This window comes from Acomys minous, assembly GCF_964271855.1.
Source record: "Acomys minous genome assembly, chromosome: 15".
NCBI classification, from domain to species: Eukaryota; Metazoa; Chordata; class Mammalia; order Rodentia; family Muridae; genus Acomys; species Acomys minous.
Window position 1 is genome coordinate 42,251,781 of NC_140497.1, and position 19,024 is coordinate 42,270,804.

Consider the following 19,024-nt stretch of genomic DNA (forward strand, 5'->3'; position numbering starts at 1 on the left):
CTCCCTGGTCATTGTTCGTTCTTACGCATGAGAGCGTTTTTTTTCTCCAGCATGGTTCTTGGGTAGCTGTCTAATAGGATACTTCCTTTTACCTTATAACAACCTTATATTCTTCATCATACTCTATATGACTTCTTTGAATTCTTCAGCAGCAATTACAAAGACCCTCAGGGAAGGTCACAGTGAGGTGAAGGTTACCCTGTGATCTACAGTTTTGTCTTATTGGCCTGTAATCCTTTCCACTGCTCTTGGGAAATAACTTCTGATTTCATTTTTAAAATATAAACTGAGAACCTCTTTAAGCAATGTCACTTCAAGAGTCACCCAAGTCATCCACATGATGATTGTTAACTCACATAGACGTGACATTCTCTCAGAAGAAATCTCATGTTATAGGTGTGTACTCTACTTTCCTAAATATGTTTTAATTAGCACACTTAAATATATGTTGAAATCACACACAGGCATGCATACACACACACACACACACACACACACACACACACACACACACACACACTTTAATTTGCTTCAATATGGCTGACACCAGAGTATCTGTGAACAGACATCTCAGACATCTCAGCATGGAATTTTGTTTCTCAATTCTACCAATAGAAATTGAAAGGAGATCAAAGCAATTGTGGAATCTAACTTCATCATTTCTTAGATGAAGTAATAGGCTCAATACAATAAAATGAGTCTATACCGAGAGCTACTGCTAAGAGAACCAGGTATTGTAGTGAACCTGTCTCTCCAGCTGGGCCATCGCCATCATGAGCCATTGCTACGTTGCCCCTACCTTGCCTCATATGTCTGAAAATAAAATAAGTACAATTCAGTGATGGCCAGGGCTACAATAATGCTAATGAGAGTGTGAGTACTACCTCCTAGGAGGAGAGACTAGGTCGCTATTCACTCTGGCTTTAGATGCTTGTTCTTGGAGGTTACCAGAGTATACTGAAGGGGAGAGGGTGGAGTGACCTAGCGAAGGGTCTTCGGTGACATTGCTACAAGGTGAGCCATATTAGGAGAGGGAACTTCCCAGAGGCATAACAGCTTTTTGAGTACTACTTGCTCTTTCATTAACCACAATAAACCTAAGGGTTCACAATGCTGAACTTAGATAGGATTCTGTTTTTGATGTGTGAGCAGAAATTTCTTTGTGATTCCATAGGAAAAGACACACCATAAGGCAACATTTGGGGATTTCTGAGTTTAGTCCTCTACTCATTATTTAATATTTGCTTAGATCTTGTGAAAAGTATAACTTAAAATTCTTTTGAATCTATGATGCAATTTCAGATGATTTGTTTTCTAAGGTCAGTTGTAATTCTCAGATTCATTTTAGGCTGACCACCTACAGTTCCTTGCAGTTCCTTCTAATTGATAAAACATACATGCCGTTTTATTGGTACATGTTGAGGTACAATATTTACATGATATGCAGTAAGACACCACACTACTCAGTAGCAGTAAATTAATCTTACCTCATTAAATCTCTGTATCATTTTTCCTTTTTGAACATCCCAAATAAAAGCACCATTTCGGGAAGTTGCACCAGCAATGCAATTTAAATCACCTTAAAACACAATTTGTTGGAGATTATACATTAACTATTTTTCTATAAATGTGAGTCTCTTTTAAAATGTAATTTTTGGAAAAGTAAATCTTGAAATTTATTTAATAATAATAGTTGATACTTTAAAATTTTTTTGTTTGTGTGGGGAGGGGCATGTGCACGCCTTTGAAGCTTAGAGGAAGATTTGCAGGAACTGGTTCTCCCAGCCTACTATGCTGGCACCAGGGAATGAACTCAGGTCACTGGCTTAGCCCTTAGCATCCTTACCACTGAGCCATTTCTCTGCATTATCACCCCATAATTGATAAATTTTATAGTGGAAAATTTCAGAAGTATAATTATATAACTGTATCAATATAAAAGAGAACAACGCACTGAGTGTACTTGTTATATAACTTCAATAGTTATATGGTCAATTTATTTAGTTTACAGCCCCTATGATGTTTTAGAACAAATCTATGATAACATTTTATTATCAATAAATAATTCTATATAGAAGTTAGAAAGACAGAGATGGCTCTATCATCAGGCCAGCTGCTATAGTCACAATCCCCTAAATTATTACCGACTTCTAAGTATTACATGGATATGTAATGTGTTACTGTTCATATTTACTTCCTATCTAGTAATATTTTAATGGTTAGGAAATTATTATTGTAAAGTGATCAAATAAAAAATTCAGTTTTTTTCAAACTGAAAACATACACATAAATAAAACTGCTGCTAGGTAGTTTTTCTTTTCACAAATCCAAATCACATGAAAAATGCCAGGAAAAAATTTTATCATGCAAAATCCATTAATCTTTAAGGGCTGTCCAAACACAGCCAAAATTAGATACTATTCATGTCATCTACATTTATTGTAGGTTTTCTATGTGGCTGTCATCTTAGTTGCCTAGGGACCAGAGTTCTTCTGTGGATGGGCTATTCTAAACTGTTAGACACCTCCCAAAAGCTGAGCTGACCAAATGTTGCCACCAATTTGCCTCTACAATCATTTGGAACAAAATTAAACCTAGAGAAAGAAGATAAAATTGGATAAAATTTAGGAAAGGCAAAGATTTCACTCTGGATTTTAATAAAAGAAAGTTTTACCTGGAGCCCATGAAAGAGCAAAAATGACCCCTTCGTTACCAGGCGAAGTATACACTGCTGTCAGTGTGTTTATATCCCAGACTTTTATAGTGCCGTCAAAGGAAGCGGTTGCTAAGAGATTTGGATCATCAGGTTTGAATTTACAGTCAAATATAGTTTCCACATGTCCCTAGGAATTGTCATTTAAAAAGAAATCACATCAGGAAGGAACCCTTATTAATAAAGCATAATGCAAAAGGAAGTTTATACATATACTAGTTTTCAAACTACTGTTTCAAAGTGCAAAATATACACACATTGTACTCATTGTTCTGAATGAATGCTGGGCTGTTATTGAATCACAGGTTGTGCATCCGCATACAAAAGGCTTGCGCCCAGTGTTGTGAGTTTCATATTTCTTTTCTTCATATGCTTTGATATGGCCAGGCGCCATGGAGCACAACTGTAATCCCAGCACTTGGGAAGGCAGAAGCAGGTGGATCTCTGTGAGCTTGAGGCCAGTCTGATCTACAAAACTAGTCCAGGATAGCCAAGGCTACACAGAGAAACCTGTCTCTAAAAGCCAAAGAACAAAAATAGTTTCCATATGTATAATGAGATACAAGGGGATGATATAAGCCAAGTCTAAACCAGAAATCTGTTTACATTTCTATTTAATATATATAGAATACATATATGTGTGTATACACACACACACACACACACACACACACACACACACACACACACACACACACACATCCTAAAGATAACTTCTTTTGCAACCTATATTTTGTTCATTTTCAGACATTAACTTCTAACACCATTTCAGCTGTGGTATTTTTCTACTTGTAACCTACCAGTATTTAAAACGTTACAGGGTTTTTAAAACTCAGATTTCAAATTGTAGAATAGAAGATATTCAACCTGTATTTGGCACAGACATTGCTTTCCCTCAACCACATTTTCATGCAGCAACTAAATTGCAAGGTCTCTACAAGTTTCATTTTTCAATTTCAAATCGATGAAAAAAATATTTTTCTATTTTGAAGATTTAATTTTCATCATTCTCAAATTGTGTCCACATGTGCATGTGAGTGCTGGGACCCAACCTCAGTTCACGGTCTTAACTGCTGATCCATCTCTCAGCAGGCTGATGTTGTCTGCTTTTGTTTGCTTGTTTGTTTTAAGTACTGGGAAACAAGAGAATAATTGTTCTCTAGAATTGACTCTAAATAATTACTATATTTCACCCATGGTCCTGCTGTCATGTTCTGCTCTCCACAGGCCCAGAAGCAGTGGAGCCAGGGGACTGTGACCTGATTCTCTAACGCCATGAGCCAAAATAAATCTTTCTCTGTTGAGTCCTCTTGGGTGCTTTGTCACAGAAACAGAAAACTAATTTAATACCTTTTCTAGATGTGATCGCAGAAAACAATGCACACTTAAGCATGGTAAACAATACACCTTAATATAATTCAAGTTATGGGGAATTTAGGACAATCAAAAGCTCTATGGAAGAATAGAAGAGACTGCAACAAGTAATACGAATTACAGTGCAAACATGCCCTCATGTCCTGAAGACAGCAGGCCTGGCTCTAGGTACAATGTTAGGTATTCTGGCCACAGCACAGAACTGAATGCGGCCAATTCAGCTCTGCAGAACTGAACATGAAACCAAAAAAGGGCTGCTTGTGTCTTAAGCAGAGGCCTTAATAATCATAGGATTCCTAGAATTCTTTTTTCCCTTCTTTCTCTTCTATGGCACTAGGGATTAAACTGGGTCTCAAATGTAAGACAAACCCTCTACCAACCAGCCCCATCCAGCTTTATGTTGTTGTTGTTATTGCTGATGTTTTTGTTGTTAATACTCTGTTATTTATTCAAATGTTTCAACAGCAACAAAGTCAGGCTATTATTTCCTACAAAATAGTGTTTATAAATATTATTACATGGGTGTAAATAAATATCACAAGTTTACACAAAATGATCATTATGCATAACAGAAGGAATAGCCAGAGGACCTACCAGTTCTCTAAGAAAATCCCACTTCTTGGCTCCCATGTCATAAAGCCCAACTCCACCATCCAAGAAACAGCACACAACATGACCAGGAGGAAGAGAAAATGCTTGGTTCTGTGTCAAATTTGGGGGTGGGACAGCTTCACTTGTTGAAGACGTATAATGATTTTTATTTGGAGATGAGACTAAAACTAAAATATGAGGGGAAAATAGCAATTACTTTTCTTTAGAATAAAATCACAAGGCTTAATTTATACTTTAACTTTGTTTTGTTCTAAATTCATAATCTGTATCAATGAGCACAATTTCTACCTCTACAGAGTTTCCAGAAATGTGGAAATAGGAGCATAAAATTTGATTATGTTAAATTAGTATATGCTAGCATAAACCAATATATCTTAAAATTAGTAATTATAGTCCTTAAATAATGTGCAGTTAGATTGTTATCACTTCATAAATTAAGAATATGACATGATTATTTTTAGAAACAATCTCCTTTTAAAATGCTGCCGTAGGGGCCCTGAAGACATGGCTTGCTGTACAATCCTGAGAACTAGAGTTAGAAGTTGAGTGCCTATGCAACAGTCTGAGGTCCCACAAATATCTGAGGCTCCATCTCTAGTGAATCCAGTGCCCTCTTCTGTCCCCACACATGAAGGGTCATACACACACACATGCGCTCGTATACTCTACAAACACATGGAGACACACACGCAGGCACACACATAGAATCAAATCAGCAGTACAAAAGCTCCCTGTCCCACCGTATGTGATATTTTCCTGTCAATGCAAATAACTTTATGAAATAATTTTCAAGTCAGTGATAACAACCACTTCTACTACTTGATGCTATTGTAAGTGGTTAGTATAACCTAACCTATTAATAATTACATATTGAAATGTGCATAAATAACCTCTCAGTATTTTATTTTCTGTTTAAAATATAAGAAAGGCCTTTGCATTCATTGTAGATGTTGCTAATTTCTTTGAACCTGCGAGTAACAGGAAGTCCAAACCAGAATGGATAATAATAAACTAGGCATTTGATAGTCATCAATTTAGTTTATTGACATGTAGCCTGGGTAAAAGCTTTTATGATCTATAGTGTTTCCCTGATATTTTAACGACTTGACATCAAGAATGGTCTTGACAAATCTCATGCATCAATCTGCTAACAATGTTTGTTGTTTAAAATGAAATGTTTTTTAAATTTCTGTTCATAATGATTCTTAGTTCATGGTATTATATTTAATGCAATCTAGGAAAATAAGTCTAGAAGTCTGTCTATCAAGTGTATCTGAAAGATACTATTTAAAAAATTACAATATTCGTATGTACTTTTACATCTGTTTTTTCACTAGTAGACATAGACACTTCCAGAAAAATATGAAAGAAAAGGATTATGAAGTCTAAATCTTTCCAAGATACGAAAATCGAAAATGACAAAAATAAAGAAAGCAGTGCAGATCGAAAAGGCATACAGAAGCCATGTGCAGTGTGACAGCCTCTCAGACATCATCCACGGACCCTGCTTCTTCTCAACTCAGTTTGAAATCCCTCTACAGAAAGGCTGTAATTTACAAAAACGTCTGGGATTCAAATATAGTCACTTCTAATTACTCATCAATGCCCTCTAATTTAGAAAAAAAACTAATTTGAAAGATCCATTGTTAATTGTTCTTTAAATAAAACAGGCTTGAGTAAGGAGGAAATGCTGTGTGTGTGTGTGTGTGTGTGTGTGTGTGTGTGTGTGTGTGTGTGTGTGTGTGTGCCTGAGGCTAGAAGAAGCTGTCAGATGTTCTGAAGCTGAGTTACATGGACCGTGAGCTCCCTGGTGTGGGTGCTAAGAACTGAAATCAAGTCCTCTGGAAGAGCAGCAAGCTCTCTTTTAACCACTTAGCTCGGACCCTAAACTATTTATTTTTTTTATTAAAAAGCCTCATGATAAGAAATATATTAGGAATATTAGTTATTCTGTGGCCTTGATGCCTCCTTCAGTATTTTCAGCAGTATAAAACATGATACGTTTATATGGTGTTATCAGTTTATTTGTAGGAAACAGGATACTGTGAAGTATTAAAACTTTTGTACTTTTACTTACACTTTTTCTTTGGAGGAGAATTAACTACATGCAAGCAGTGAAATCCAGTTTTCTTTAATTTAAAATTATCGATAGGTGCTGTCCTTGAAACATTCCAAACGCGTAAAACACCCACTTGAGAATCTAATCAGATCATCAGAAATGCAAATGTCAACACATTTTGTTTGACACTAAAAATACACCAGTCATAAAAGTAATGATAAAGAACTTCAGAGCCTTGGAGGAAAGTCTGTCCATGCCTCAAACAGTCACACATAGTATCTATCACCTTAGAATCCAGCAATTTTAGAAGTGTTTATAAGTGAACAGAACCATAAGTGCACATAACAGCTCTACATTGACGTTCATCATAGTCGTAATCACCTAAAGTGTAAATAATATAAATAGCTGCCACCAACATCTGTCGGATCCCATAATGGGATATTGCTCTATGCCATAGCACAGAAAAATCTTGAAAATACTGTGTTAAGTGAAAGGAGCAAACACAACAGCCTACATTTGGAATGGTTGCCCGAAATGTCCCAAAAAGGCACATTCAGAGACAGAAAGTGGATTATTGGTTTATATTGCTTTCCAGGGTATGGAGAACTATTGTGGGTATCTACTGGGTATTAGTGGATACAGGTTTTCACAGGAAAAAAATGAAATACTCTAGATTAAGATAATAGCTATATAACCTTGAGAATAGACTACAAACCACTGAACTGTGGTTTGAAACAGGTGAATTTCACAGTTTGTCTTAATAGTAATAAATACACTTAAAATTTTTCTATCATTAATGAAGTCCCATAAACTTAATTAAAGCTTACAAATATATATATATATATTAGAATTATTTCTTTATTAAAATTAAAACACTAACAGTAAAACAAACAAGTACAGAATCCCGCTAACCAATGAGATGTAAAATAACATTATTTTGTGCTAAAGTAAGTGTAACTCTTATGGAATCACTGGCTGTCTTCTTGTTCCAAAGATGATCTCTCCTCCTCTTCCTCTCTCTTCTCTTTTTCTCTTTCCTCTTTCTCTCTGTCCCCTCTCCCTCTTTCTCTATCTCTCTTTTTCTCTCCCTGAGTCTTAGTAAATTCTAAAAGTTGGAGGCCACTTAATTCCTCATCACTGTTCCTAAATTCTTCCTTCTTCTCAGATTTCATTACCTACCTTGGCCACTTCTCTCGGACAGGAACAAGTGCCCTTTCAACCATGCAATCATACGCTACTTTCATTTTTAAATTTGACTGAGAACATGTCATCTGATGATAATATGTCAAAATTAGTGAGGGTAAAAGAGTTCCTATCAGGAAGATTATTTTCCAATCAGTATCTTTCCTATTTTCTTTCCACACCTGGACCCCAACCTTTTGTTGTCTGTGAATATATAATCATAGGTACCTGTGCATATATATAATATATTACAATGTGTTTCCACACAGAGAAAATACGGTTCCTTAATTTCAGTTTAATCATGTCAATGACACACTTTGTAATTAGACATTTCCGACATTAAATAATATTTGCGATGCAAATTAACAAGTTTTATGAGAACCAGCTAACAAATTACAATTTATCTAGTTCAGTTAATGAGTATGCAGGTATTTGACATGTCAGGAATATGGATACATTTACCTCCAGTTATAAACATGCCAGGAGCACTGGGAACCCAGGCTAAGCACTGCACAGACACTGCTGCACTGGGAAAACGAAACGTCGTGATGCAGTAAAGTGATTCAGAATCCAGTAGACGAATCCCATGATGCAAATTAGCCACCAGAAGATAATCAGTGGATAGTGGGTCCCACTCCAGAGCTGTAACTGGATCCTCCTCATCTGTTCCTTCAAGAGATTCGGGTCTCAGAACGTGTTTCTGATTTTTACTACCTATTTCATACAAAGAAAATTGTTTCAAAGAACATCATAGGGTCAGAGTTCTACTCATGTTTTCTACTGTACGCCAGCAGTCTCTGAGATGCCTGGGAGTCTGATCTGGCTTTCTTGTGTGGAAGGCATGGCTGGCGTGTGTGTGGGGGTGAGGAGGGTCAGTTTGTCCTCATGGTGAGTTAGTTGCTTTTTCTCTGATACTCTCTCATGCTTTCAGAATCTCTTATGCTTTTTACTGAAAATCTGGAAGAAAAGGGCTTGCTTATCTCATCAGCAAGAAATTTCACTTTCTCACATTAGAACAGGGGCAGGGAAGTGGTTATCAAATAAAGAATATCAGCCGTGAGTAAAAACGTTAACTTTGGCCTTGGTTGCATATGGCCACACTCCAGTTTTAACACTGACTAGCTTTGCTTCCCTAGACAAGACACAACTGTTGGTACCTACACTTCTCAGTAGTCAAGGGAACTTGATGTTGAAAAACTGAATGTGATGTGTCATAAAACTATTAAAATTTTGACTTTGAGAGTAGATAGCTTAAGAAAAGAGTACAGAAATTAATGTAAGTTTACACACTTCACTGTGTCCATAACGGAGGGAAAATGTAAAAGCAACACACAGGATGTATGTTCACAAAGAAAACTCTTCCCACTCAATTTTAATTCTTTATACTAGTATCAGAAAAAGTGAACATGTTACTTTTTTTCAATTATTTCATTTTTGAAAGGGCACCTTTATCTACCCATCTGGCCAGCAAGTGGTTACATGCTAACAGAGAGGACAGGTGCCTGGAAATGTTGATTATGCTTCCCAGAGCTAACAATGCTTATTAACGAGAGGAAAGCAATTAAGGTAACTTTTAACTTTCAAGCTATATTTTATTATTGCCCACATTTTGAAATGAATATAAACCAGGGCAGTAATTCATAACAGGCCCAGTCGGTCCTGTACTGTCCTTTTCTCTGTGAGGGGTGACATCTTTGATAAAGAACTATGGTACTGAAGTATTTTCATCAAAAGGTAAATCATCTTCTGGATGGTACTAGAAAACCATTATACCTCCCTGCTCTAAAAATATTTGTTCTTATTTTTAGTAAATGAGAAGCTGTTAAGAGCTGATATAAAATTTCCAGACAATGACAAATGGTTGATTGGAGTTAATTAAAAGAAAGCACTGCAGAGATGACATGAAGGTAAACACCATGCCTGTAACGGCGACTCAGCAAATCTGCGTGTAATTTCACTATTGGGCTTCTGCTAAAATGTTGTGAAATTAGACTTTAAGTACTGCTATGGTTTGCAGTTTGCAGAGTCCTCCAAGGCCTCATATGTAGAAGGTTTGGTCCACAGCCTGTGGTGCTGATGGGCTGTAGAGGGAGGTGGTGGAGCCTTTAGCTTGGATGCCCGCAGAGTTGACAGCCAAACTCTGACAAGACAGGGCAAGCAAGTCCTCAGTAGCCCTGGTCTCACAAATATGTCTGTCAGATATACTGGGCCATAAGGCTGAAGATGATGCTCCAACATGATGGAGAATTTTGGGTGACTGTTCAGGCAGCAAACTGTCTCTGTCATTTTTTTTTTTAACATGGAGGTTGCTAACTTGCACTTCCGGTTCCCTCAGGTAATTAAGCTTTATTCTTTTTTTGAGTCTCTGATGGGGTTGAAGACCAGATAGTTTAGCTGTACAATTAAGATTAGTTGTTCAAGGGTCAAAATGTTTTTAGGTCTAGATCGATGTTTTAAGTTGATAGAGATGAGATATGATAAACATTGGTTTTCTTTCAGAATTTTAGACTAACCAAGATAGGAAAGATGTTTTCAAGTTTGTTAAATACAAATAGCCAAATCACTACAAGTGTAACATTTACATAATTCCTGACTGTTTCATGGTTTTTCTTGCTGTATGTAGTTTATTTTATTCATGTGTGATAATATACATGTATATGTAAAAAGGAAATATAATTTAAAAATTGGAAAAAAAGAAAATGGAAAAATAATCAGGTTCTGGCTATCCAATCCCAATTGGGCAGTTCTGAAAGCATACATATGCATAACATTATATAGCTGAGCAGGTTGTATTTAGGAATATATAGTTTCTATACATGTACATATATGCATATAACAATTAATGAAAGAAGAGTCCATGAATTTGAAAGAGAGCAAAGAGGGTTGTGTGGGGGTTGTAGGAAAGAAAGGGGAGGAGTTGTGTAATTATATTATAATCTCAAAGGGAAAAGAAATATGTTTTTAAAAGCAGGCTGTACTGGGAGGCTTTAGGTCACTAGGAACATGCCTTTGATGGAAATAATGGGATTGATTTCCCTTCCTCTTCTCCTTTTCACACCCACCATATGATGAGTAAGATATTCCTGTCATGTTTTCTGTGTAAGACATAATATATTCACATAGGTTGAAAGCAATGGGGACATTTATCAGAGACCGAACCTCCCACTTTGTAAGTCAAACTGTGGGCCAATTTCTTCTTTTCAAGTTGTTTAATTTCAGACTAATACCTCATGTGTAAGAAAGTATATTTGCTGAGAAATACAGATAGGATCATGATAACTAAATACTTGCCAGGCTGAAAAATTGATATGCTTCCATCAATATGACCAAATGCAACCTTTCCCTTCTTCTGGGTGTGCCATCTAAATATACATATATCAGACACAAAACTATGAGCTTCTTTGTGTACAGATACTCCACTATCTGGTCCTGAGATGGTCCAAATGAACAGAGGACCTTTCTGGGAAACAAATGCCACAGCATCTTCTGTGTTCCAGCACCAGCCGAGACAAGCAGGTGTCCCTGGAAAGAGTAAACATAAACATACACAAGAGAAAGATGAACAGATATAAGATTTGTGAAACTGTTGTTTACATTGTACATGTATAAAAAATGAAATACAATAATTATTTCATTATTTTAAAAACAACCACCTTCTTACATGGGAACTGTACTTAGAAAATAATCTGAGAAGAATCTTAGATGAGATTCTCAATGGCACAGGAGACAACTTCCTGAACAGAACGCCAACAGCTCAGGCTCTAAGATCATTAATTAATAAATTGGACCTCATGACACTGAAAAGCTTCTGTAGGACACTGTCAACAGAACAAAATGTGAGTCTACAGACTGGGAAAGATCATTACCAACCCTACATCTGACAAAGGGATAATCTAAAATATATAAGGAACTCAGAAAATGAAATACCAACAAAGAAAATAACCCAACTTAAAAATGGGGCTCAGAGTTAAACAGAATTCTCAGCAAAGGAATATCAAATGGCCAAGAAGCACTTAAAGAAATGTTCAACGTCCTTAGTAATCAGGGAAATGAAAATCAAAACAACTCTGAGATTCCATCTTAGACCTGTCAGAATGGTTAAGATAAAAAATTCAAGTGACAGCATATGCTGGAAAGGATGGGGAGAAAGAGGAATACCCCTCCATTGCTAGTGAGAATGCAAACTTGTACAACCACTTTTGAAATCAATCTGGCATTTTTCTCAGGTAGGTGGGACCCAGATATGAATCCACACGCATATGGTCACTTGATTTTCGACAAAGAAGCCAAATCCATTCGATGGAAAAGGGATAGCATCTTCAACAAATGGTGCTGGTCTAACTGGATGTCTATGTGTAAAAAAATGCAACTGGACTCATATTTGTCACCTTGTACAAAACTCAAATCCAAGTGGATTAAAGACCTCAACATAAAACCAGAGACACTAAGTCACTTAGAAGAAAAAGTGGGGAAGAGCCTGGAACATATTGGCACAGGAGACAACTTCCTGAACAGAACACCAACAGCCCAGGCATTATTGTCAACAATTAATAAATGGGACCTCATGAGGCTGAGAAGCTTCTGTAAGGCAGGAGACACTGTCAAGAGAACAAAGCGACACCTACAGACTGGGAAAAGATCTTCACCAACCCTACATCTGACAAAGGTCTAATATACAAATATATAAAGAACTCAAGAAATTAAACACCACCAAACCAAATAACCCAATTGAAAAATGGGGCTTGGAACTAAACAGAGAATTCTCAACAGAGGAATATCAAATGGCTGAGAAACACTTAAAGAAATGCTCAATCTCCTTAATCATCAGGGAAATGCAAATCAAAACAACTCTGAGATTCCATCTTACACCCATCAGAATGGCTAAGATCAAAAATTCAAGCAACACCACATGCTGGCGAGGATGTGGGGAGAGAGGAACACTCCTTCATTGCTGGTGGGAATGCAAACTAGTACAACCACTTTGGAAATCTATGTGGTGCTATCTCAGAAAAATGGGAATAGGGCTTCCTCAAGACCCAGCTATTCCACTCCTTGGAATATACCCAGAAGATGCCCCAGCACACAACAAGAAAATTTGCTCAACCATGTTCATAGCAGCCTTATTCATAATAGCCAGAACATGGAAACAGCCTAAGTGTCCCTCAATAGAAGAATGGATAAAGAAACTGTGGTACATATACACTATGGAATACTATTCAGCTATTAAAAACAAGGAATTCCCGAAATTTGTGGATAAATGGATTGAGCTAGAAATGATCATAATGAGTGAGTTAACCCAGAAGCAGAAAGACTCAAATGGTATATACTCACTTATATCTGCATATTAGCCCAAGGGGCATGTCCCACGAAAGCCTTCACTTACCAGGAAACTGAGACAGAGGGGAGGACATTCTAGTGGGACTCTAGATGAGAGAAGCATGGGAGAATGGCAAAGTAGAAGGATCCAGAGGGTCCTAGAAGCCTACAAGTAGAACATTATGATAGGCAGATTTGGGCTCAGGGGTCCCACTCAACCTAAGGCACCAGCCAAGGACAATACAGGCGGTAAACCTTAAACCCCTACCCAGATCTAGCCAATGGACAGAACACTCCCCACAGTAGAGTGGAGAGTGGGATATTACTTTCTCACATACTCTGGTGCCTCACCTTTGACCATGTCCCCTGGAGGGGGAGACCTGGTGGCACTCAGAGGAAGGACAGCAGGTTACCAAGAGGAGACTTGATACCCTATGAACATATACAGGGGGAGGTAATCCCCCTCAGGAACAGTCATAGGGGAGGGGAATAAGGGGAAAATGGGAGGGAGGGAAGAATGGGAGGATACAAGGGATGGGATAACTATTGAGATGTAACTAGAATAAATTAATAAAGGAGAAAAATAAAATAAAATAAATAGAAAAAAAATTCTATCTCAAGACCCAGCTATACCACTTCAGGGCATAAACCCAAAAGTTTTCACTATACAAGGGCATTTGCTCAAATGTGTTCATAGCAGCCTTATTCGTAATAGCCAGAATCAGGAAACAACCTAGATGCCCCTCAACTGAAGAATGGATAAAGAAACTATGGTACATTTGCACAATGCAATAAAACTCATCTATTAAAAACAAGGAAATCATGAAAATTGTAGGCAAATGGATGGAACTAGAAAAGATCATCCTGAGTGACTTAACCCAGACTCGGAAAGACACACATGGTACATACTAACTTAGAAGTGGATTTTATCCAGTTAGTAAGGATAAGCATACTATAATGCATGGACTCAAAGAAGATGTGTAACATGGGCCTAATGGAGGATGCTTAAATCTCACTCAGAAGAGAAAATAGAATAGATCAAGGTCCTGGTTGAATAGAGGGGGAAGGGTAGGATAAGGATCCCAGAGAGAGATAAAGGTGGAGATCAGACCTGGGAAGAGCAGGGGCTGGAGGACAGAAGGCCTACAGAGGAAAGAGAAACTGTGGGTGGGGGCATCTCTGTGACAAGCTGGAGACCTAAGTCAGAATAGACCTCTGGGAGGATATGAGGGGAACGATAGGCAAGACTCCTAGTAGGAGAGCCATGGCGACTGAAAGGACACACTCTAACTGGACAAGACTCTTAGTAGAGGGAGAACACCAAATAACCACAAAAACTTTGATCCAAAACTCACCCTGGCTACAAGACATGCAGAGATAAAGATAGAACAGAGATTGAGGCAATGTCCAACCAATGCCTGGCTCAACCCAAGACTCTCCCCATGAAAGAGAGCCAGTCCCTGACACTATTCATGATACTCTGCTATGCCTCCAGGCAGGAGCCCATGTGAGTTCTCCTCTGAGAGGCTCCACCAAGCAGCAGTTCCAAACAGATGCTGAGACTCAAGAGCCAAGCAGTGGGTGAAGCACAGGGAGTGTAGTGGGAAAATGGGAGGAAGATAAAAGGTCCTGGAGGTGACAAGAGCTCCACAAGAAGACCAACAGAGCCAACTAACCAGGGCCCAGAGGGGCCTGTGGAGTCTGAAGCACCAACCGAGGACCACGCATGGACTAGACCTAGTTCCTCTACATAGATGTAGAGAATGGTCATCTCAGGCTTCATGTGGGTGCCCTAGTAAGGGGAGCAGGGGCTCTCTCTGACATGGACTCTATTGTCTGCTTTTCAATCACTTCCCCCTGAGAAGACTGCCTTGCTAGGCCACAGAGGAAGAGGATGAACTCAGTCCTGATGCAACTTGATGAACTGGGGTAGGTGGGTGGGAGACTCCCCTTTTCTGAGGAATAGGGGAGGTGGCATGAGGAAAGGATGGTGGCACTGGGGGGGGGGGGGGAGAGGAGGGAGGGGCCTATGACTGGGATGTGAAATGAATACATAAATTAACTAATATTTAAAAATTTAAAACTATAAGGAAAATACGTAGAAAATATTAACTCATTTAATCCAATAGTTTTGATATTTGAAATATGTCGGGTTACTCAATATGTTACTGTGTAGAGCTGGAGACAAGGTTAACATTTAACAACTGGAAAAATCAAATACTCATTTTCCAATAAACTAGTGCATAGATTAGTTTACTAAGGTAGGAAAGAAAATTGAAAGGAAAAACACACAGGTTTAATACTGTATGTGGAAGATGAAAAAAAAACTGACTGAATAGCACTTTTTTTCTTTGCTGAAGCCCAATTTCCAAACAAATGAAGTCTAAGATACCTCAAGAATTAACATTGAGTCTAAAAATAATATTATTTCAAAATTTATAAACACAGTATTAAAGCTTCAATCTTCAAATTAGAAAAGATGGTGATATTACCAAATAAATCCCAAAGACCTGTTTGTTGAAATAAATTTTCATCTCTACCAAAATCACATAAAGTCACAAAATGTGCTCAGCTATAGATCATGTAGATGCATGGTATCTGAGTATTATCATCCTTATGTGGCAACATTAAAATACACCAGTGTACAGGCAAGGCCTCATACTTACCTAATTCATTTTTCTAGTTTTGTTTATGTACTTACTGTTCATATTAAAAATTAACATTAATGTAATTGTTTATAATTGGCAACACCTGTAGTTAATCACATCTATGGATATTTGAGAGGTTTTCGTTTCAATTCTGTACCTATGCATTTGTCATGGCATGAAATGTATTTCTTACACCTGTAACTACTAGAAATCTTAAATGTTGTCTTAAAATCTAAACCAATTAAACAAAGCGATTGTTGAAATAGAAATATTTGACTGGACGAAATCAGTTGTAGTGACAAATATACCTTTGATGTTGTCAAGTTTAGCGATGACCTTTTGCTCTGCGACGTTCCATATGATCACTAAGTTATCGGTACTGCTGCTTGCAAACAGGTCGGGGTTATGTGGGCACCACGAGATGGCGGTGATTGTTTTCTTATGTTCCGACATAATCGCATGAAGTTTAAATTCGTTGTAACGACGATCCAACTAAAACACACCATGTTGAACAGTCAGTTCTCCTTTTGAACTAATGTGCTCTCAATGAGTAACCACATTATAGAAAACAGAAGCTGAGCACAGGAACACTGGTTTGCATAATAATAAGTATGAATTCAATTCATGCTTTGGTTTTCATTCAACTGAATTCAGTAACCTGAAAGAAACCATTTGAAAAAAAAAACTGAGGAAAACAAAGGTTTTATATTAGAAGTATCAAAATAAACATTTAAAATTTAAACGTCATAATTTTATTATATTTTTATCAATATATTTTATGAAGTATAAAAATTCCTTTGAACTTAGGAGGCAGAGGCAGTCAGATTTTTTTAGTTTAAGGACAGCCTGGTCTACATAGGGAGTTCTGCGACAGCCAGGGCTACACAGAAGAAAACTTGTCTCTAAAAACAAAAACAAAAACAAAAAACCCAAAAAAACAACAAAACAAAAGTTTTTTTTTTACAGATACTTAAATTAAAAAAAAAATTAGTTTAACTAAACCAACTGTTTTTTTTTTTAAAGAAGAACATGAATAGGCTTTTAAGTTTATTTTTAAAGCAGTTTATTTAAACTATTACAAACATTTAACTGTTTATAAAAACTTTAAAAAAAGTTTTCAATCGTGTTCAAAAACAACTCTCCAAAATATTAAGTGTTTCTTTTTTAAAAATTTCGTTTCTACTACCTCAGGTACGCATATAATACATTCTGTTTACTGTCTCCCACTAGCTTCTCTTATTTTTCCTCCCAGCCTATCAACTCAACTCCATCTCCTCCCTATCTGTCCCTCTTCTAGATGCATGACTGTGTGTGTGTGTGTGTGTGTGTGTGTGTGTGTGTGTGTGTGTGTGTGTAACTTACTTAGTTTCACTAGGACCACCTATGTGAGTGCTGGATTAGGATAGTCCACTGGAACCTGGTGGGATCAACAGTGCCTCCGCAAGGCAATATAATGCCTGCCCTAACTTGCTGCTTTCTTTGCTCCTTTCATCACTTCTCAGCCTGCCCCCTACCCTAGCCCAGCCTAGGACCTTCTCTTCCCTTTCCAAGCTTCTATTTCCTATAGAACTCTGCCATTTTAACCAGGAACTCTCTTGGCCTCTAGGTACTGTCTCCCTCCCTCTCCCTATTCCCTTCCTCTTCCTCCCCTTCCCTCTCCCCTCCCTTTTTTTCCCCTCCCTCCCCTTCCCTCCCTCCCATCCCCCCCCAAATGGTTCAGCTACTTGCTTTTAAACTATTAATGGCCTAGTAGAGGGTTTATATATTATTGGTGGGTTTATTGTATTTGTATGTGTAAGTGGATAAAGTGAATTAATCACTTGTCCTATTTCGTTTATAAATGCCTCCATTAATAACTGCCAGAATTAATTTCTCATTATTTTATCACTTGAATTTATTATGTCTTGTACCTTCACTAGGTTGTCCCTTTTCCTTTAAATACATACCAATTAGCCTTCACAGTATCCCTTAATGTTTAAAAAAGTCATTAAACTAAAGATTATATCTTTCTATAAGCAGAAAAGAGCACCAGGTCCCCTATAGCTGGACGTACAGCCTGCTGTTAGCTGTGTCGTGGGCTCTGGAAAACAAACTCAGCTTCTCTGGAAGAGCATAAGTGTTCTTAACCACAGACACATTTCTTCAGCCACTAAAAATAATTTTTTAACACTTTCTATTTATATACCATAATTTTCAAAGCAGATTAGATGATATTTTAAAATACAAGCTTAATTATGATTAATGTCATTGTTTGGGATATGATGTTACTATAAGTACCAAAGGGAAAAACATTCAAAGGGAGGAGGAAAGGGGAAGGGAGGGGGGAGGGGGAGGGGAGGGGAGGGGGAGGGGAGGGGAGGGGAGGGGAGGGGGAGGGAAAGTGGAGAGGGAGAGAGCACCTAGAGGCCAAGAGAGCTCCTGACTAAAATGGCAGAGTTATACAGGAACATTAAATAATAAGTGTATGCATTATAATCATAAATTGAAATAATTTGTGCTATTATACCTGGTATATATAGATGGCCAGAGTTGCGCAGTATGCAAAGCGGTCTCCGTTGGCAGCACATACATCTTTGTTCCACGGCTGACACCCAGCAGCCAGCAGTCCCACTTGCCTGACCTGGGACATGGTTGCCTTAAAAGCAAAGTTGAAGAAATGTCAATCATTTTCATCACTTGACACACTTCATAGTTTTATCTTCCAAAAGCATAGTACTTGCTTTTATGCACTGAAAATACATTGCTGGTGGTATTCATCTCGACTTGATATTTTCAGATAAAAATAGTTTAAAATGTCAAATAGACCTCAAAGCAGGCAATTTGAGTTAGGAAAGGAGGAGATCATAAGACGATAAATGTCGTAAGATATGGACCTAGGCAGGAAGCCTGTCAGGGCTGACGGGGAGTGGAAGACACGTGGAAATGCATCTACATGATTTCAGAACCACTGAAGAAAGTCACACACGTGGTCAGGTAGGAAAACCTTCCAAGAAAAAAGAAACACTCAGATTTTTGTGACATTTACAAATTTTCAAGTGTTGTCAATGCACTTAAGGTAGTAAATTCAAATCAGAAATACAATGTGAGGATGTTGGGACAGCTGTGACCTATCTCATTGAG

General features: G+C 37.7%; 1 protein-coding gene across 8 annotated transcripts in view; it reads right to left on the minus strand.

The window, feature by feature from the left end:
- Positions 1–19,024, minus strand: part of WDR17 (WD repeat domain 17) — an 86,691-nt gene that overhangs the window by 41,706 nt on the left and 25,961 nt on the right. For 4 of the 8 annotated variants that reach the window (XM_084758344.1, XM_084758348.1, XM_084758342.1 and 1 more), the window contains 8 exons: positions 18,411–18,539; positions 16,213–16,396; positions 11,232–11,462; positions 8,403–8,654; positions 6,777–6,899; positions 4,682–4,866; positions 2,675–2,843; positions 1,488–1,579 (listed from right to left, as the gene is read on the minus strand). In XM_084758344.1, the coding sequence (XP_084614470.1) occupies positions 1,488–1,579; positions 2,675–2,843; positions 4,682–4,866; positions 6,777–6,899; positions 8,403–8,654; positions 11,232–11,462; positions 16,213–16,396; positions 18,411–18,533 (1,359 nt within the window). In that variant the 5' untranslated portion in view covers positions 18,534–18,539. Of the gene's footprint in view, positions 1–1,487; positions 1,580–2,674; positions 2,844–4,681; positions 4,867–6,776; positions 6,900–8,402; positions 8,655–11,227; positions 11,463–16,212; positions 16,397–18,410; positions 18,540–18,777; positions 18,888–19,024 lie in introns of all 8 variants that reach the window. The other 4 variants (XM_084758346.1, XM_084758345.1, XM_084758343.1 and 1 more) reach the window with 2 other exon arrangements.